Source organism: Halichoerus grypus, chromosome 7 (assembly GCF_964656455.1).
Source record: "Halichoerus grypus chromosome 7, mHalGry1.hap1.1, whole genome shotgun sequence".
NCBI classification, from domain to species: domain Eukaryota; kingdom Metazoa; phylum Chordata; class Mammalia; order Carnivora; family Phocidae; genus Halichoerus; species Halichoerus grypus.
In genome coordinates this window covers 107,680,105-107,702,468 of record NC_135718.1, presented here as the reverse complement: position 1 = coordinate 107,702,468, position 22,364 = coordinate 107,680,105, and the positions used below count along the sequence as shown (strand labels likewise).

The 22,364-nt window shown below is 35.9% G+C and overlaps 1 protein-coding gene across 12 annotated transcripts in view; it reads right to left on the bottom strand.

Moving 5' to 3' along the window:
- RASAL2 (RAS protein activator like 2) overlaps nt 1-22,364 on the bottom strand; it is a 359,574-nt gene that overhangs the window by 79,820 nt on the left and 257,390 nt on the right. For 10 of the 12 annotated variants that reach the window (XM_078078022.1, XM_078078024.1, XM_078078023.1 and 7 more), the window contains one exon: nt 3,104-3,210. In XM_078078022.1, the coding sequence (XP_077934148.1) occupies nt 3,104-3,210 (107 nt within the window). Of the gene's footprint in view, nt 1-3,103; nt 3,211-4,008; nt 4,307-4,613; nt 4,723-22,364 lie in introns of those variants that run through there. The other 2 variants (XM_078078026.1, XM_036120913.2) reach the window with 2 other exon arrangements.

Genomic DNA, 22,364 nt, shown 5'->3' with positions numbered 1-22,364 from the left:
TTCAGCCTTTGAAACAGCCCAAATACTGGCTCCCCAGCAAAGCCTTAGCTTACACAATGCGTTGTTAAAAATCTGTGTCACCACGCTTATCCACCTCCTTATGAATCTGGTCATTTTTCTGTCTCTTGCTACTAGACTAGAAATGCTCTGGGAGTGGAAAATTCTGTTGTGTTCATTTCTGTTTACCCAGGACCTGGTGCCAAGAAAGTTTCGATAATTGGTGAATCACTAATACTCTGCCCAGAGTAAGCACTCAGTAAGTGTGTCACTGTCAATAATTTCAGGCAAGGCCTGCTAAAAACTATTCATCTGCTCTTCAGTATTTGCCTGAAAATGGAGCTGGGAAGAACAGGCCCTTTGGAGAGTCCACCAGGTAAGTAGTGAACCTGCTGTTCACCACAGTAAAGACACCTGAATCCTAGAACCACAAGAACTTATGCTTAAATCTCACTTCCGCTCCTTCAGAAAGTTAACATGGATCACTTCCATGGAAACAATCATGTTAATAACATGAGCTACTGTATAATTAACTTAGTTAAGTATCTCAAAGTTTGGTTCCTTTTTGTAGTGCTTTCCCATATTCAGAGACTCTGTTGTGATATTAACTACAAAAATATTTTGTGTTGACCTGAAAACTAGACATAATTCTTATTGGCATTACATTTAAGTAAGTCACATTAGCTAGTGGTATTATATAGAAATTTAAAACATACAGTGGACTTCCACAGACATCCAAGTACTGCAGTGCCTCATCTAGTCAGCATATTCTGGTTTCTTTTTAAAAGAATATAAATTATTTATCCAGCATTATCATGGAATAAGGTATTTCACAAACCAGATTTTTCTGGATAACAAGTTTTATAAGCATCGCATATCTTCTAGATTTAAAATACTCTCAATGGATATGTATCACACAATACTACACAATTATACTTAAAAAAAAAAAAAAGCCCAGCACAAGAAATATAATTTCACTTTCTTTTAATGATTCAGGATCATTATTATCAATGTCAATTACTGCACTATGCACCATCCATCCTGTAATACAATGGTACTCTTAAGGACTACTAATAAATATTGGGCTATCTGCCTTTATCCTAAGTGGATTCGGATTGTTTTTATGACTCCTTGCTTCTCATTTTCTCTGCCTCCTCCCTTAACTCACTGTCATCTTTTGAAAAATTACAACAGGGTGTTCTGATAGTTATTTTTCAACTAATTGTCTAGATAAGGACTGGTTAAATTCTCCTAGAGAGCTAAGTGCATGGGCTTAGTGACTGTAGTTTGCCAGTCAGAGGTCCCTCTTTCCTTCAATATTTCTAAACGCATGAGGTGGCTGAGATTGTCAGAAGAATAACAACTGAGTAAATGGTTTGTAAGTAGTGCCAGCGGTCATATATATGCATCATTGGTTTATTACTTTTACTCAAGAATAATTAGCTTTATTATTAAGGTAAACCTTAAATTAGCTATCACTGTTTAAATATAAATGAAAATTGTTGTTCTTAATTAATTTAAATTTAAAAAGCCCAGTCATGAACTTCAGATTCAATATAAGTACTTGAATGTTCTTTATTATAGAGGGATATCTTTCTTCAGTTATTGACTTTTAAAAAAATTTAAATTTATTCTAGCATGATGGTATCAATATTTCAAATTCTAACTCAATCCTTTTCACCACTTTGTATGTATAGTCAGTTTCACTATATTTGATTTCTGTTCCATCAGGAAAACAAGAAGGGGAGGGAAGAGGGAAAAAAAAATGTATTTTTCATTCATTAAAAAATAAAACAAAAACCCAAACATTTAAGTGGGAAGCCATGTCTATGGAACAGAGAAATTCAGTAAAAGGGATGAAATCTGTTATTTTATAATTCCTGTCATAATTTGGTTAGAATATTAATCCAGTCTTGCTTCTGATCTTTAAAAACGAGAGAACTGGTAAACATTTGAAAGGTGTCACAGTAACAGATATCCACGAACTCTACAAGGCACTGAGATACAATAAGGGCAAATCTTGCTCCTCAGGGTTAATCCAAAATAAAACATTCATTTTGGTTAGCTTACAAATCAATGCCAGCTTATATATCTCAAAATATTAGTTCAAATTAAAAAGTCATCCCAACTAAAAAAAAAAAAAAAGAAGTATTGGAATATATAAAGAATACAACATATTAACATAACAGAATTAAAAGAAAAGAATTTTTTTTCCCAATAGAAAAGTCTACTTCTATTCTATAGTGATTTCCATTGTACCTACAATAATGACCAACTTCATGGCAGTAATTTTTTTCAAGTTTAAAAACAATAAATTTTAATAAAATGATATAATTAGTCTATTTCTTATTCAATAAACAAAGAAAATGGGTGGATTAAAATCTGGGTTACTCAGAGTTATATCAAAAAGGTCCCGGACTGCAACTGGTGGTCAGCTGACCTGATCACTTATAGCCTTCCAAACTCAGCATTCAGGATTTAATACTGATTCTTAGTACTGCCTCGTCAGTTTAAGGAATATTTTAAACTGGGTTATTTCTTCCAGGGCATTTCTTAAGCACTTAGACGGTCATCTACAAGATGGCTTAAGGAAAGCACAGGCCAAGGTCTCAGGATTAGAACTCACAATTGTCTAATTCTCTGATAGTCTGTTCTGCAACTTTAGGAGTCCCATCATTCACTGTTTATGCTCCCGCTCAAGAAAAATAACACAAAAAACAAAAAACTCCTTCCATTTGTTAAAAAAAAAAAAAAAATCCATCTTTATGGAACCGTGACAGGTTTTCGCCCGTAACTTGATAAAAGGGCATCCTGCAAAGATTTGCACTCTATAGATCAGAGGACTTCGAATTTAACATATTTTGTTATACATTTTAGAAATTTCCCACAAGTATAAATAATTATTCCCTAAAATCTAATAAACCTCCTGCTGAAAGTAGTGGATGTTAACCACAGTTAATCTATGTAAGTTGATAACTCTGTCCTTAAACTTCAGTATTCTAAGGAAATTCTTGAGCAAAATGTTTTGATTCCCTAGTAACTGTCTCTAACTCTAAGGAGAAAGGAGAGAAAAGTAAAATATCTTTTAGAGAAGAGGAGCACTTACTGGTACTTTGAAGGGTGAGGTATTTACAGTGTCCATGGAGTTGGGTTTCTCTGATGTACTGGTCCCTGAGATGCTCCGTCTGCGGGGGGACCTTTCTGCCGGCACCTCTGGAAAAGAAGAAATAAATGCCATGAAGAAAACAAACTTGAGGATCTTTGACTACATTGTAAAATTAGTGGGATTTTCTTCCCCCACAAAAAAATCAGTTTGCTTTAAAGGTACATTACATTCTATCTCCACATGATTTATCTATCTCTGTGGTATTTGAACTATTGAGGCACTAGGGAGACCTGGTCATGCTTAAGAAATCTGCTTTAGCATGACAGGTTATAATTATATCTGTGCACATGTAAAAAGTAATTTTTTCTGAGCTATGTTTAATATCTATAAATTCATTTACTATTTCTATCTCACAGCGTATGAATCTACTTCTCTATATGTCAGCAATATAGGAGTTAATAGAATCCAAAGAAATTTTTGATATTCTTGTTAACAAAATACAGTCTGGTGTTGCATATGATTTGATGGTGTCTGCACAAAGGTCAAAGTTCAGTTCTGTGCAGATAAGATGATTCACCAGACTGCAGCCAAAGGGCCACGAGACAACTGAAAGCTACTGCTAGGATAAAATAACATATATGCCTATGCAGATATAAAAATAGATCAGCTTCTCCTTGTGCTGGCAAGATGACCTTACTAAAATCTTACTCTGGAATCCTAAATCTGTTCAAACTGACCTAACAAGCTTCGGATTTTACAGATGAGGTGATATTTTCTCATTTAATTACTATACACTATATTAAGGTTACATTTAAACAATTTTTTTCAGAGAGTGATATAAATATATGCATATATATATGCACATACACACGCACACACAGATGATAGATATATACATATTATACCTTTATCACAACTGCTTCCCATCTCCACTTCAACTGACAGACATATAGGAATCCAGCTTCTCAGATAACATTAGATAATCTCAACATGGACAAGGAAAAAAAACACATCCTAAAAAAAGTACTCTGTATTATCTTCCAGATCTTAAAAAATAAGCCGGAGACTGACATTTTGATTCCTGCTGTTCTCCCTTTAAAAGACAGATGCAGTTTAAACTTCCATTTCTGGCCTCCTGGCCCCTGGGATCCGTGCTACTTCCACTTAAGAGAAAGCGTTTTTTCTCTCGCTCCCTCCCTGTGTCTTGCTCTTCCCCTCCCTCTCTACAGCTTGCAGAGAGCAAGCGAGAAAGAAACACACAGGACTGCAGCTATTCAATCAATCGTTCCGAATGCACATCCTCATTAGTTACTTTCAGGCTATTAGCAGACGCCCAACCACTGCCTCCCCTCAGTTACAGAAAATTTCACTGTATTACACTAATCTGCAGCAAGAAAAAACATTTACTGAAATTTATATTCAGCTAGTGCCAAAAGGACACCATTTTACACAGACCTAGTAATGCACACAAATCAATCCCTCCCATGAAAATCCAGTTGGAAGTGCTTACCCTATTACTATCTTTGCATGATGGACACTGATTTCCTTTCCATGACTAAACATATCTTCTGTGTGACATCTTGACCCGTAAGACATAGGCCAAATTGCAACATTCCTAATGACTGAGAGGTTGCCAACATAGCGTCTTATCTGCCTGCAGTACAAGAAAGTCCCATGCTATCACTGTTTTAAAATTACAACCAATAACTGTAAGTCTCTCAACTTCTCTGTCACCATCAGTGGTTAAATGAGCCTTAATGTACAAAGTCATTTTCAGAATTAGACACACACGACTTCTAAAAAATGGCAGTATAATTAGCTAAAATTCACGGCAATGGCACACAAAGCACCAAATTTAAACAAATCAGTTTTGAAAGCACACGGAACAAGACCTTCAGACTTTAGGAACGTGACTTTAAAGAGTGATTATCCAAGTTAGGCATTTCTACTGTATGGGGGGCAGGCTGGTGGGGAGAGGGGCTGGTGAAAATAAAAGAAAATTTCATCCTTCCTCTGATAATGACCTATAATTAGAAGATACATGAGATTGAATATTACAGTATAACATATTTTAATATCTTAATAATTGATGGAGAAACCAAACTGGAGAAAATAAGTTCCATTAGCAAGAATAAAATGATCCGGTAAACAGTTTTCCTTAATTTGCAATGTTCTGGATAAGGTAAAAAATGGAACCTTATTTCCTCATTTTCTTTCAAATATCTAATTTTAGTTTTCAGGCATCTGAAATCACTAAATAAATATATTTCCAGGCTTTTAACAATGTGAAATTATACTGGCTAAAATGAGCAGCTACATTTTAAACTCTACAAATATGTTATTTGTTGTACTTCTCTTTCTCTTTTAGGTTCTCTTTCTGCATCATGAAAAAAATCACAACTCTGGCATAGCTTAAAGAATATCACTGGGTTCAAAAAGGAGAAATTAAATTTTTCTTGAAGTTTGAACAACTGCCACTAAGAGGGCAAAGAGGAAATAAGCTAAATCAACTACTGATGAGAGGTCTACACTTCCTTTCTCAGCCCCCACAACAATGCAACTTATCTGATGATGCACACAAGGCCCTTGAATACCCAAGTTCTTTCGTTTTCAGAAAATTCAGAACTATTTCAAAGCTGAGAAAAGAATATATACCCCAAGCACCAATGGCCACATAGAACCAGGTAGCAGCATCAGCAAGAACCGAATTAACAGCACGCTGGATTAGTCACAGGCAAGCCTGCTTATTAAACTGGTCCAGGTACCTTTAACTTTAAATCTCCAAGCAGAAAGGAAAGCTGCTACTATGCTCTTAAAGCCACATTTCTGCTGAGTTGGAAGGAAAATCTATACTGGTTCCAGTAGACCAAAATTAGACAGCTCTCTCCCCTGGCCCCACTCATGCTACATATACCACATTATTTTCACTCGCTGTAAAAATTATTGTTCCTTTCATAGTCATAATACTTAATCACAGTCATTTTTAAATAGGCTCACTCTCTAAGACTGAGACAGAGACTTACAATATTGTTTCAGTAAAGGTCTGAAACTGTTTTGTTCACTTTCTCATCCTCTAAAAATATTTTTCACCTTCAGACTGAAAGGTAAAAAAAAAAAAAAGTTATAAAATATAAAAGCCTGGTTAAGTTTTAAATTTATTTCTTTATTTCCTTTGCCACTGGGTATGAACCAAGGTAAGGTGACCACTTCTCTTGATGAGAGATAACCTGCAATACAGCTCCATATGGAACATGCATTGAACAAAGAGAATGTGTGGGTGCTTTTCTTAGCAGCTCTACCAACTATCTGTGTGATCCTGTGTAAGCCATCTCACCTTTTCTGCTCTGGTCTTCATTAATAACCTGGGTTATTCAGACCAACCAGAGATGAAGACAAGATGAATGAGTCTATATGCTTTGGTGCAAAATTAGCTTTTTCGAAGAAAGGGGCTCTCTAAATCCAAAGTCTGGTATCATAACAACATTTATTCTACGTAATAGCTATCTTCCTCTCTGTTGATGTGCCTTCTTTGGAAAGTGTGGCAAAGAAATTGACAGCTGGAGGATTATAGGGGTAAAGGCACTTTTGGTGGAGGATGTGCTTGTTCAACAGACAGAAGTCAACCTCTGCCTTTAGAGCCTAATAGTTGTGTTGTTCATGGCCTTAATTCACTTATCAGGTAGCAACTCTCAAAAAGTATTTCAAGGAGGACAAAAAAGTAGGACAGTGTAAGGGAGATGAAGAGGTGTAGTAATTTCATTACAATAATTATAGTGAATGGGTAGATGTGTTGAGAAGAGGAGATGTGGAAGTCATCCTTCTAGGTTTATTAGGGAAGAACACTACAGGCAGAGGGAAGCCAATACGAAACTTCTACGGTAAAGTGCAGCACGGAGGCCAGTGTGACTGGTGTTGGTAGGGACAAAGAGTAGCAGAAAGCCTGAGACTGGGGCAGGTGTGCTTGGGCCATGTAGGCTCTATAGGCCTATGTGTAAAGACCTGAGCTTTCTACTCTGAAGTGAAAAATCACCTGGTCAAACATATTTCACCAAAAGGTACAAATCACATAGAAACCTTATGGAGATATATTTACTGGCACTTTCTTAATTATTTTCTTTTCAGGACTTTGAAAAGTGACTGACTGAAATAATTCTGGAATATTATTACGTTTGGAAAGACAGTAAAGGTTAATACTTTTATCATATTGACTGAGGGTTAGGTTCCAAAAGCCTCTGAAAATATCTTAAATGAGAAAGGTATCTGTTATCATTATGCCCAAATATCGATAAGCATCAACTGCATTTATTTTGGTTCAATCACATTGAACCAAAGTTCGTATACCATCATGTCATATATGCATATACTAACCTAAATAACAGGGCTCAGATGTCATGAATTCTGATAGTCTGCCACTCTTGGGATGAGTTACCATTGTTAAGAAATGATTCAAAATACTTTCTCTAAAGAGAAAAAGAGGTACTATAAAAGTTATTTAAGCACCTCTTTGAGGCAGAAGTATTTTTATGATAATTTGAGCTAATACTGAGTGTTTGTTTTGTGCTAAGTGCTGGATCTGGAATCTATCTTTCTTCGTCCTTGGGGCAGCCCCTGAGATAGTAACAGTTATTACTCTCTTGGATGAGCATATCGGGGCCAAATTTAAAAGAAGAAAATAATACTTACCAATGTGAAAGTAATTTCAGAAAATTCAACATAAAAGATGAACAAAATGCAGAAAGACATTTATAAAGTTTTAATTTGGTGGACAATGATGTAAGAAACCAAAATAGCCTTCTTACAGCAAAATTCTCTAGTTAATGACAGATCAGAAAACCATTACATGCTCCTGGGTGCAGTCAATGTGGCATATATAGTATGCCTCAATACTTCCCATGAATGGCAGCCCAAGCCAATTCCTAGTAATTTTGTGTACAGAATTATAAAACATGAATGAATGTGAATGCTCTGCCAATTATAATTATTCACAGACCCCTTTAATATTTTTGGTATTATATTTAGGAAACAAGTGTTCTAGTATTATTCTCAAAAGGGGAATTCTTCAGCTCACTTCAAAAACCTTTTTAAAAATCAATAACATTCCAACAAAGCATGACAGAAAATTGAATACACACCAAACTGTGTTCATGCACCCATTCATGTCACTGAAATTTCAGGGTGCTGCTGTGAATGAGCCCACTTCACTATCATCTATTTGCCTTTATATTGTGCAAATGATGACAATAAATAAGACAGGATATGTCACTGGCTCAAGTTATTAATGAATAAAATAAACAAATAACGTTATTTCTTTATGCTATGAATTCTAAATTAGGAGGATTCTTTTTCCACAGGAACAGAGAAGATGTTTAAGGAACAGAATGGGAAGGAAGAAGTAGTATTGGGCAATGGGTTTGTATGGATTCAGTAAAGGACCTCAAAAACAAATGGCAAAAGGTGAAAGAGAAAAGGCTTCACGTAAACGGGATTGCATGTTTTGCTGATGGACTCCTAAAGGTAATGAGACCTTAAAGATTTGGGCAGAGAGCAATTTTGTAAAGGAAAAGTGACAAGAACAAAGAGAAGAAAATTACAGACTGCATTTACAGAGCTGCCAACACCATAGCACCTGGGCGTTTTATAGACTTCATCCACCTGCTTTTCAGTAGGACATTTTCTGCTGTATCCCATTTTTACAGCTTTAAAGCGTATGTACTGACAGTCACTACCATTCAGCTGCTCTAAAATACAAATCCCCAGAGCCACTTTAATCCATCCAATCTGTATCACTTAGACTGCAGGACCTCACTCAAACAAGCAGATCTTTCAAGTTTGCATGCCCTCAACACTTACTTCAATCTGAACAAATTGGTGATAAATACACAAATGTGGTGACTTCTCAGTAAGTAAAGCCATTCAGTCTCCCCACCTTTTCTTTACTTCAGCAAATTTATTCTTTATTTTATTATTTTAAAATTTTCTTATTAATATAATAGGAGGAAGGATTTCTCTCTGGTCAAGGAGTCTGGACACCCACAAGTATTCTATTTCTTCACATGATGATATTGGATGGGATAGTGGAGAATACTTTTAGTGCAAGTAACAGTCTCAACCAGAAAGGCTAAGAAAACAGCGCAGGGATGTTTACATGGTAGCTTAAGTTTCAAATACAAAGTGTATCTCTGGTTCTTAGTGATAACCAACAGGGATCTTAATAATTATAATTATGATAAAAACATAATAAGGATACCTGCAACACCAAACTATCATTTATGATTCCTTATCACATGCTAACTGTTTTATTTGAGTTATCTCTTCCATTGTCACAACAATTCTCTGGAATTGTTAGTGGGACTATCACCACCATTTACAGATAAGGAAAGAAAAAGAGGTTCTATTACTCTGCCCATGTTTGCACAGCTGGTCAAGGGCAGAATCAGGATTGGAACTCACGCAGTCTGGATCTAGAGTCGGTACTTTTTAATTACCATGCATGCTATCTTGTTCTCCCAGTCTTTTATATAATGGGCTGTAACGGAGAAGAAATAAGATAATCATGGAAACTCCAATTTTCCTCTTCCTAAAAATAACTCAAAGAACTTTAACAATATGCACACGATTCTTCATATTTTAAAGATAATTAAATCACTTAGCATTATATTATTGTGCTGAGCACCGAGTAATGTATAGAATCGCTGAAACTAATATGACACTGTATGTTAATTATCCTTCAATTTTAAAAAAGTGTGTTATCACATTGCATTCCACTTAACCAGTGATTTGCCAGCCTGGCTGTGAATTCAAATCAGCTGTGGAGCTTTTAATCAAACATAGATGCCCAACTCAGACCCACTGAATCACAACCTTTGGGGAAAGGGAGGGTATAGCATAGGCATAAACATTAAAAAAAACTTTTTTTTTTTTTTTTTTTTAAAGATTTTATTTATTTATTTGACAGAGAGACAGCGAGAGAGGGAACACAAGCAGGGGAGTGGGAGAGGGAGAAGCAGGCTTCCCGCCGAGCGGGGAGCCCGATGCGGGGCTCGATCCCAGGACCCTGGGATCATGACCTGAGCCGAAGGCAGACGCTTAACAACTGAGCCACCCAGGCGCCCCTAAAAAAAACTTTTTTTTTAAACTTGGCTCCAGGGGTGCCTGGGTGGCTCAGTTAGTTTAGCATCTGACTCTTGATTTTGGCTCAGGTCAAAATCTGATCTCAGGGTGGTGGAACTGGGCCTCGTGTCTGGCTCCATGCTTAACGCAGAGTCTGAGGTTCTCTCTCTCCCTCTGCCCCTCGCCCCGCTCACACTCTTTCATAAATAAATAAATAAATAAATAAATAATAAATAAATAAATAAATAAATAAATAAATAAATAACATCTTAAAGAAATAAATAAATAAACTAGGCTCCACGCCCAATGTGGGGCTTCAACTCACGACTCCGGGATCAAGAGTTGGATGATCTACCGACTGAGACAGCCAGGTGCCCCTGCATTTCTTTTTTTTTAATTGAGGTGTAACTGACATATACAATGATACTGGTTTCAGATGTACAACATAATAATTCAATACTCATATACATTGCGAAATGATCAATAACTCTAGTTACCATCAGCCACCATATATGTACAAATTTTTTTTTCTTTTTTTTTTTTTTTTAAAGATTTTATTTATTTATTTATTTGAGAGAAAGAGAGAGAGAAACAGCATGAGAGGGGAGAGGGTCAGAGGGAGAAGCAGGCTCCCTGCTCAGCCGGGAGCCCGATGTGGGACTCGATCCCAGGACTCCGGGACCATGACCTGAGCCGAAGGCAGTCGCTTAACCAACTGAGCCACCCAGGCGCCCTGTACAAATTTTTTAAAAAGACAGAATTAAATCATACTCTTTGAGGGATAATTTATTGCAAAAAAAAAAAAAAAAAGCCATCAAAGAAAACTCTCAATCCTGCAACACTGATGCTAATAACAATATTCTAGTTAAGAAACAAAGAGAAGTAAGGAAATGGGCTAAGGAGAGAGAAAGGTGTCTTAATGCAATGGTGAAAAAATTTGAACAAAACAGGAAGCAACTTATAAAAAATATCTACTACTGATTCCTTCAATTAAAAAACCCTCCAAAAAATAACCCACCCTTAGGTGTAGGGATGAATAGATGGAGCACAAAGGATCTTTAGGGCAGTGAAAAAACTCTGTATGATACTGTAATGATGGATGCATGTCATTATACAGTTGTCCAAACCCAAAGGATGTACAATATCAAAAATGAACCCTAATGTAAACTATGGACTTGAGGTGATAATAATGTGTCAGTGCAGATTCATCAACTGTAACAAATGTAATATTCTGGTGGAGGATATTGGTAATGGGGGAGGCTGTGCATATGTGGGGATAAGGGTATATGGGAAGTCTTTCTACCTTCCTCTTAATTTTCCTGTGAACCTAAAACTGCTCTAAAAAAATAAAGAATTAAATAAAATAAAACCCTGTCTTTCTATCCTCCTAGAGCAATCCTGAGTACACCTAAGTGGAGAGGTAACTACTTAGGCTAATTCTATGAGACAAAAGTAGATAAACAGCATTAAAGGCTCAGGTTTTACAAAGAATAATCTTTAAATAAGAAAACATTGTTCAGCAAAAAATGACATTTTTGAGCATTTCAACCTAGTTAGTTGTAAGACTTTCTTCATTTCACAGCTTCATTTTGGTGAGTAAGATTTTATGTTCAACTCTGGAAGGCACTATGTTTTCTAACTTTACAGAGATGTAAGAACTTTAAACTTTTCTACAACCAACTTAACATGTTCTCATTATTAGTATGCTTCATATATAATTGTAGGGATAATCTTTGATTTACTCATACCATGATTTCAGTATTCATCTTTAAAAATTAAAAAAAAAAAAAAAAAGATTTGGTCCTTGATTATGCCAGGGTCTTTTAAGACTAGTTCGTGGAAAAGAAACAAAACAGAGGATCATAGGGTAAGGGAGGGAAAAATAAAATAAGATAAAATCAGAGAGGGAGACAAACCGTAAGAGACTCTTAACTATAGGAAACAAACTGAGGGTTGCAGAAGGGGAGTGTGGGGGTGATGGGGTAACTGGGTGATGGGCATTAAGGAGGGCACGTGATGTAATGAGCACTGGGTATTATATGCAACTATGAATCACTGAACTCTACCTCTGAAACTAATAATATGCTATATGTTAATTAACTGAATTTAAATAAAATTAAAATTTTAAAAAGGACTAGTTTGGGTTTTATTCCAAAACAGACATTAATAGAAAGTACTTAAAAGTACTGAAGTATTGAAAACACAAATATTTGGCCTCTAATATAAAGATGAGAACTTAATCATGTACTGAGGGTCAAATATACATATAGCACTGTACAAAAACAAAAAATGTTTACATTGGACATCACTTCTTAGTGAAGGTATCAGAAAAGGGTGTAGCCTGCGATGTTGATTTGTACTCCTTATGCCATCAACACTGCCAAGTCTCATTTCAAAATGTCTGTTGACTTCATTTACACTACCATCTATAACCCTAGTCCTGGACTTTTTATCTTCTCATGCAGATCATGGCAGGACTGCCCTAACTGATCTCACTGACTCCTCTGTCTTTCTCTGCTGAAAGCTATCCTGCTCGCCATTACCAGATTAGTTTCCCTAAAACATTACTTTCTTGGTGTAATTACCTTCCTAGAGATCTTTAGACAGTCAGGCACTGGAAAAAAACACCTGGCCCCACCTTTCTTTTCTGTCAACACTCTCCAACAAATTGCCTTAGACAGATGATCTTTGATCTCAAACTGGCCATATTCATTCCCCTGCATTTGTGTTTGCTAATGGTTTTCACCTATATGCCAAATCTTAGGTGACCTTCAATACCAATGTCAGTTCATCTACTTCCATAAAACCAGTTCTAATTGTTGACATTTCTTTGATTTCCAATTAATACATTTGTAGAAGTTCATATTACTTGATTATGTGTTCTTTAGTTTCGGGTACCAAACTACATTCCCGCCCAGTACAGTGTTCTGCACTGCTGTCTTGAATAAGGTTTGAATAATGCAAGATTTGAATAATGGTGATCTTTGTCTCAATTTTTAAATAAAACAAGTTTCAGTAAAAAGAATTCTCTCCATTTTAAACATGTCTCCTGCAATGTTCTCATAAACCATTTGCATCAATTCTTGTTTGTTTGCAGGGAGTATAAAACAGAAAAGAATAGGGGCGCCTGGGTGGCTCAGTTGGTTAAGCGACTGCCTTCGGCTCAGGTCATGATCTCAGGGTCCTGGGATCGAGCCCCACATCGGGCTCCCTGCTCGATGGGAAGCCTGCTTCTCCCTCTCCCACTCCCCTTGCTTGTGTTCCCTCTCTCGCTGTCTCTCTCTCTGTCAAATAAATAAATAAAATCTTAAAAAAAAAAAAAAAAAACAGAAAAGAATAATTAGTAACAAATTTTAACTAAACAACTAAAAAATAGTTCAGCATAGTCTGGACACCTTTTTTTTTCTCCTTTAATAAACACATTGGGTCATATAGACTTGCCATTTTTTTGTATGTTCAAATGGTAAAATATCATTTCGTATACAACTTCATGTAGTTCAATTTAATACACAGTAAAATTAATAAATTTTCTAGTTATTTCTAATTCACATATGGAATTAAAGTGAAACATCTAGTTAAGTTTAAGAATCACTCTTTTTATGTATATTAGTTTGACTCTTCAGCTATAATTGAGATTTTGATAAATAAGCTTCATGAGAGCTTAGATTTAAAAGTTTTGAGGTGTTTCCTGGGATGCCTTGGGTGGCTCAGTCGGTTAAATGTCTGCCTTCGGCTCAGGTCGTGATCCCAGGGTCCTGGGATCGAGTCCCGCATCAGGCTCCTTGCTCAGGGGGAAGCCTGCTTCTCCCTCTGCCTGTTGCTCCCCCTGCTTGTGTTCTCACATGCACGCTCTCTTTCTCTCTCTCTCTCTCTCTGGCAAATAAATTAAAAAAAAAAAATCTTTAAAAAAATAAAAAAATAAAAGTTTTGAGGTGTTTCCTTCTATGCATATTCTTTTTGAAAATTCAAAATTTCCAGGTTCTCTTAAGAAGCACATTTAAATGTAATAAGGTTTAAGTCTTGATATCTTACTCATTTCCATTTTCTTTAGATATCTGTTCAGCTTGATTTTCTTAAATTTTTTATTTGCACATCCCGTTCAGAAAATTTTTTGAAAGAACTTTTTTTTTCTTTTTCTAAGGAAATCCCCTAAATAAAGGGTGTAAGACCTAAACACAAAGGGAACCATGACCACCTGTGGGACTCAATAGGGATTCAACTGCCATGTTTACGGGTTAACATGACTCTTGGGATTTTTTGCTTCTTTTTCAATTTAGATATCAGGATGTCAATTTATTCATTTCTGATGAAAAACTGAATTGCCACTGATTGGAAACAGTAATGTAAGTGTAATCCAGCATTTCTTTCTTTTTCAGAAGTCAAGCTACATGAGCAAACTACAATAGATGGTAGATTTTAAAATACTGATTCAATTTCTTTCATGGTTAAGTTACAAGCCCACTTGTATTTTCTGTTTCTTCCATAGTCAGTTTAATAAATTACATTTTTCTTTAAAATATCCATTTTCTCAGGGCGACTAGGTGGCTCTTAAGTGTCCTACTCTTGATTTTGGCTCAGGTCATGATGTCAGGGTTGTGAGCCTGTGTGGGGCTCTGTGCTGGGCATGGAGCCCGCTTAAGATTCTTTCTCTCCCCTTCCCACCTAAATAAAATAAAATGTCCATTTTATCTAACTTTTCAAATATCATAAAGTTGTTCATGATAAATTCCTATTTTTCAAGTCTCTGATTTTCTATAATTATGTTCCCTTTTTTATTTCTAACATTGTTTCTTTGTGCTTTCTTTTTCATCTTGATCAAATCTTGACAGTTTTATCTATTTTCATTGAACTTTTTAATAAAACAACTCTTGGCTTTATTGATTCTATTACATTTATTTCTGTCTTCCATTTCATTATCATCTGCTATTATCTTCATTATTTCTCTCCCTAAACTTTCTTTGGGCATGCATATATATATATATATATATATGTATGTATTTTTTTTTTTAACTTGTTGAGACAAATGATTAGCTCATTAATTTTCAGCCTTTCTCCTTTTCAATATAAAGCGTTAAGGCTGTTAGGTTTCACTTAATAACTATTTCACAATATCCTACAGGTTTTGATATGTACTGTTTTCAGGATGTTCAGTTCTGCTTTATAATTTTTATTATTATTTCTTCTCTGACTGAAGAGTTCTGGATAAGCAACTTTAAAAGTTTCCAAAAGTAAAGGTTTTTTTATTTTTTAAAGATTTTATTTATTTATTTCTCCGAGGGAGAGCACAAAGCAGGGGAAGAAGCAGGCAGAGGGAGAAGCAGGCTCCCCACTGAGCAAGGAGCCCGATGTGGGACTTGATTACCAGGGTGGGATCATGACCCAAGCCGAAGGCAGATGTTTAACTGACTGAGCCACCCAGGCGTCCCAGTAAAGGTTTTTCACGTATATTTTTGTTACTAATTTCTAACTTAGTTCAACTATGATCAAGAGAATGCGTTCTGTATGATATAAAGGCTTTAAAATTTATTGAGATTTGTTTATGCCCCCAGTCTATAGACTGTTTTCATGAAGATCCCATATGTGTACGAGAAGACTATATAATTGCTGGATTCAGGATTCTATACATGTCCATTAACTCAAGCTTATTGTGTTTTTTATGTCTAGCTTTACTACTTTTCATGGACAGGATTGTAGATTTATCAATTTCTCCTTATATTTCTGTCAACTTTTGCCTTATAAATTTTGAGATGTTGTTATTGGGTGCATGTAAGATTGTTATATCTTTCTAGCAATTTCTATATTTTATCATTAAGTGACCTCTTTTATTCCTAGAAATGGTTTTTGACATAAAGTTCCATTTTATCTTGTTTTCATGGCTATGCTAGCTTTCTTTAATTTGCCAAAGATATCTTTTTCCAAACCTTTTACTTTTAACCCTCCTGGGTCCTTATGTCTTTCTCATTCACAACATTAAAAAAGAAATTGAGTCTGGCTATCTTTACCTTTTAACATTTTCAACATTGTGTTCTCTGATGTAGTTGGATTTTATTTCTACCATCTTAGTGTGTTTTCTATTCACTTTGTAAAATGCTTTTTTCCTGATTTTCTGTCTGCTCAGATTGATCAAGGTTTAAAAACTCATTTTCTCCTCTACTGCTTTTGAAATCATGCACTCTATTTCTATTCTTTTAATAGCTGTCCTTAACATTTCAACACATATACTTAAAGCCTAATGCTAATCTTGATTTCTATCCTTCTCTTGAATAATTCAATGATACTAAAAAACTTCAGTTTGAATTACCCCCTTCCTATCTAACACATATATTGTTGTCCACTATTTTAGTTTTACCTTATCAGAACTGTGATTATAAATTCTCAGAGGATTTTTATCCTCTTCCCTCCCTGACCAGTAGTCCACTCTAAGATAAGGAAGATTTGTCAGTTTTTGTCACTGACCAGATTTTTTTTTTCTTATTTTTAGTCATCAAGGGACCCAGTCCTATGAGAAACAATGGGGTGAGGATTTTGGTTCCTTTTTTTGGTTTCTAAAGTTTTATTTATTTAAGCAATCTGCACACCCAATGTGGGGCTCAAACTCAGGATACCAAAATCAAGAGTCGCATGTTCCTCCAACTGAGCCAGCCAGGTGCCCCAAGGATTTCCATTCTAATTCCTCACTTTGTTTGGACCCCAAGCTCATCTCCTACCTTGTGGCTATTAAAACTTAACATTCTGGGGGTGCATGAGTAGTTCAGTCAGTTAAGTGTCTGTCTTCTGCTCAGGTCATGATCCCAGGGTCATGGGATCGAGTCCCGCATCAGGCTCTCTGCTCAGCCGGGAGTCCGCTTCTCCCTCTCCCTCTGCCCCTCCTCCCTGCTCATGCTCTCTCTCTCTGACAAATAAATAAATGAAATCTTTAAAAAAAAAAAAAAAAAAAAAAGGAAATTCAAAAACAAAACAAAACAGCAACAAACCCCAAAACTTAACATTCCGGAATTCTAAAACTGGCAAATGCCCCCGGGACAATTTTACTACCTGGATATTTAGTTTCATTTTTTTCTCTCCAAGAGGATTTCCTTTCTTTCCCAAGAGAAGAGGTCAACCATGTAGTTTAAAATGTTTGTTTCATTAATAGGACATTTCTAGCTGTTTCTGTTATTTTTCAGGATATCTGCCATTCTGCCAGAAATGAGAGTTTTAATTTTTGAATATACTTTCCCCTTGAGGTTAGGTATAATTTTAGGAATCTGATAATAGTTATCAATACCAAATAATTAACCATAGTCAGTAGAGTCATTTAGAAACTCGAAAATGTTTAGGTTTTAGGGCGCCTGGGTGGCTTAGTTGTTAAGCATCTGCCTTCGGCTTGTGATCCCGGGGTCCTGGGATCGAGCCCCACATCGGGCTCCCTGCTCAGTGGGAAGCCTGTTTCTCCCTCTCCCACTCCCCCTGCTTGTGCTCCCTCTCTCGCTGTGTCTATCTCTGTTGAAATAAATAAAATCTTTACAAAGAAAATGTTTAAGTTTTGCCAAAATTATATTCTTCTTTTATAGACCTCTTCTATCAAATAACTTCACTTAACAAAAAAAAATCACTTAAATTCAGTTTAGAAAATGCAAAGTAATACAAAATATTTGAGTATTTTCCTTCTTATTCTAGAATTTAGAAAACACAATTACAACCTACTGAAATAACTGCAAATGCTACCAATGTACCTTAAATGTTACTTGCAAATATGAGAATAGACAACAGTGTAGAAAAGGAGGAAAAAGGATAGCGCTAACAGAACAATTTGGTTAACTGTGAAAATGGCTGAATCTCAAACTTTTGGGTATCTGAATAGCATTCACTCATTCAAAAATTAAGTGTTTACTTAAGCACCTCTTCGGTGCTATTCTGGAAGATGCCAAAATATGAAGTGAAGGTCCCTACCATGCAGACACAGGGGAGTGCTAGGTGGACAGACAAATAACTAACCGCAATGCAAGACTGGGACAGTTACATGCTGTAAGATGACTACACCTGCAGTATCGCCCTCATCTTCCCTACTTGCCACTGCTACGTCTCTACAAGCATCTTTGATTCCTGTATGAGTTTCTCCTTTCAAAAGGTTAACGCTGCACCCTTAATCCCACACTCACTCTCAAACTCATAAAGGATTTTGTGCCCTCAGTTATTCTAATAGGCTCAATATCTTGCTCTCTCCTATACCAAAAATATGTACAAGTCTCCCCAATCTTTAAAAAGGCACTTTTCCTTTTTATTAGTCAACAGATTTCTCCAGGCAAGAGATGTAACCTGTGGCTTTCACTATCTCACCATCTGCTGTCTTTCTCAATATTATAAAATCTGACTTCTCTTCCTTCAACTCTAATGAATGAAATGGAACTGATAATTTCACAAGTTATCAAAAGTCTCCTAATTACCAAATCCAGTGGTCTTTCCTGACTTTTTTTTGTCTTTTGTAACCACTGACATTGTTGACCTTTTTCTACTTTAGCACTTGTAATACCATACCATCCTGGCTTTCCTTCTACCATTATGATCATTCCCTCTGCATCTCCTCTTCCTCTCTACCCCACCCCTACCCCACTCCCCCAAACTGGTGTTCTTCAAGGTTCAGTCCCTCACCTCTGTTTTTTCCTTGACAGTTTCTCAATAGTAGATCACTGACAGATGCTTAGAGCTTCAACTATCTTTCTTCTCTAGATGGCTCCCAAATGTTGCTCTCTACCTGTGACTTCATTTCCAATCATTAGAACTATATTTCTATCTGAATATATACCAGTCACCTCAAATTCAATATATCTAAACAGAACTCATCTTGTTCCCTCAAAAACTGGCTCCCTTTCCCAACTTTTCTATTTCTGTTAATAGTAACCACCATCCTCCCAAATTCAAAAAGTCTTTGATTTTCTTCCCCATTCCTCCAATCTGTCAGCAATTCTGTTGATAGATCCTTTGTAATCTCTCCATCTTTTCATCTCAGTTTTTCATATCAGCTGTGCAAATATTCCTCTGTACCTGGAGTGTACTGGGTGCTGAAAAGACAGGGGATTGAGCCCCCGTTATGGAGGCATTCACAATCTAGTTTCAATAACAAATAAGCAAACCACTAATAATACTATAGGGAGTGAAGTGTTAAAATAGAGGCACTTAGTCCATATCTGGACTTCCCTGATAGCTTTCAAACAGGTTTAACTGCTTCTGGTCTCATCCCCTTGTTGAGACACTTTCACATGTCCTCCTAAGAAATTATTTTGGTCACATTTTTTTTCTTACTCAATAATCTTTAATTCTTTCCAACTGCTTTCCGGATAAAATTGTTACTTATTAGATTGTCAGAGAAGGTCCTACCCAGTGAGCCACCAAACATCCTTCAAGTATTGTCTCTCATCACTTCTTTACACAAATTTCCCATTCCTTTCAAATCAGTTTGTTCATTAGACATGAACATAATTTAATATTCCTCATGATACTCTTTCCATACAGAAAACTCCATTTCTATAAAAATCTACTCTTTTAAGATTCAAATTAAATCCTATCTGTGTAAAGCAATTTTCAGTGTTCCTAATTGAAAATGATGTCTCCCTGCTTCAAATTTCCAAGGCAATTTTTGCCTAGATAAATCATTTCACAACCAGGTACTGCTTTATTTTATTTTCTCTGTTGTCTTGAATTATCGTTAAATCTTTCTCACTTAATTATACATAGTTCATGTTTTCTCTCCAACCAAACTCTACATTTCTCACAAGCAGCTTTAACTTATACCTCTTTATATCCAGCCACAGTACCTAGCACAGTATTTTGTTCATGAACAAGATCTGAAACAGGGGCAGGGTTATGGAAAGTTCAGTTTAGAGGAAGGGACACTGCCAAATAGAAGAAATAGCATGTGGGATGGTAGCAAAGGGCAACGTTTGTGTAAGATATAGAAAGTTAATCCACTTGGTGAACGAAGGGCCCCTTGGCCCCTCCTCAAAGGAATATGGATGTCAAATAGAAGGGCCAGAATAAGTTCCAGAGTAAGGTGTTTTGATTTTATCTGGTAGGTGGTGAGGGAGCCATGGAAGGCTTTTGAATAGAAAAATGCACAGCACAGTTTTATGAAGTTTCATCAAACCAGCATTGCACTAGATCAACAGAAAGGCCTGAACATTAGTTAAGTTGCTATTGTTCAAAAGTGAAGTAGTAAAGTCTAACCAACACAAAGAGCTTTCCTTTCATTTCCTCTCCTAGAGAGAAATCATTCCTTATGGAAAGAAAGCATAATTTGATAGGTTCTTTGACACAACTCTTTTGGTTCCATTCATCCTAGATTCACCATAAAGTAGATTCAGGTTTCTTATTTTTCTCTTGGCATCTTCATTGAGAAAAGTATGTTGTAATTAATGGTAACTATATTAGCCAATGACATCATAAGAGCTTTGCTTAATCCGCAAGCTATTACAAGCTATATTTGAGATAATTTTCCTCATTGTTCCTCTGGAAGAACTTAGTAAATTTCTGTTTATCCATATATGGAGGTGTTTGCTACCCATGTTCAGGAGAGAGATTCAATCCCCCAAATAAGACTTGCTGACGTCCAGGTTCAGCACTACCACAGTAGAGCAGGGGACCAATAGCTATCTACTCTCTCAGCAACTAAACTTGTAGCCCTTGAGGAGAATCATGACTGACTTATCTGTGTTTTATCTATTATGAATGCTAAGGTTTCCTCCCATTAGTGGATAATTTGTAGGAATTTGCATTTTTCTTCAAAGCATGTTCTAACATCCTTTGTCTTTACCACCTCCATTTGTGAATAAAGAGGAATTCATTAACTCTCCTAAACAGAGGATGAGAGTGAAGGAGGGAGGGGGCATAAACTGTAGTTACCTTTTATCTGCCCAACTCTGTATTTGAGTGAATTCTTTTTAGACATAGTGGGGTAATGGCCAAAAAAAGCAATAAATTAATCTTGAGGGTAGATAATTAGAATACAGAAAAGTATCATGCAAGATCAAGGGAAAGATGTTTAGCGATGACTCTACCTTCCTTTCCCATGATGCAATAGGGTCTAAATGGTTGGTTTTACTTAGGGATATTTGTATTTGCTTTTCTTCACTGGTGTTTCTCTATGTATGTGGAGGGGAGGGGAATGGGAAGTAAGTAGAATAGGATAGGCTTCAGAGAAATGAGGATTTAAGAAGTACACATATTTCTTAAAGTCACCCAAATACCCAAGACAAGTGAGGCTATGATAAACAAATTAAGAGTAGGATTAATATAAAAATATATATACCTGAGTCTTTATAGAACTAGAAAAGATCTGATTAGGATGACCCTTTACATCTAAACTGCACAAAAAAAGAAATCATGTACAGAATGTTAAGATTGACAACATAATTGAATTAAATAAAACGAAAACTTATGCTAAATATGATAAAAAAATTTTAAAGATAGATATCTTTTGAAATGGCAGAAGACTATTTTTAGGTTACAGGTAATACTCATGAGGAATAAATTAGAAGACCATAAATTTTGCTCATTTATAAGAAAGGTATATCTGTATTTAGTGAAATATATTATAAGACAAATCAAATTTATTAAAAAAATGTCAAGGCAATTATTAATCTAACAAAAGTATTCACAAACAGGATTTGTGTATCAAGCTCTCCTATTACACTGATGACACAATTGGATTTATAACCTAACTTTCTTATGAATTTATTATATCAACAATTCCATGATCAATAATTGCTTTACTCAGAAATTTATTAGAAAGCATCCATAAATGGGAAGTTTAAGTAACTGCTGGTCCATGTGTCCTATTTTATATACTCAGTAGAAATCTTGATATGAACATTACAAATATTTCACACCTTGCATAAAAGCTACTTCTCAATCCATATGTTGGCTTTTCTTGCACACAAAGCACACTGCCACTCTTACAAGGCAAGCCTCATCATCACTGTACAAAGAGGTATAGTAAAACAATAATGTATTTTGGCTGGTAGAAGTTGTCTAAATACCACGAACAGCTGACCGGATGATATAGTAAGCTTTGCACGGAGCTAGAACTCTTTGTTAAAGCAAAGCAAACTGTCTCTTTCTCATAGGCAATGTTGGTGACACTCTTTCTATAGACATAAACAAACCTTGAAAAGCA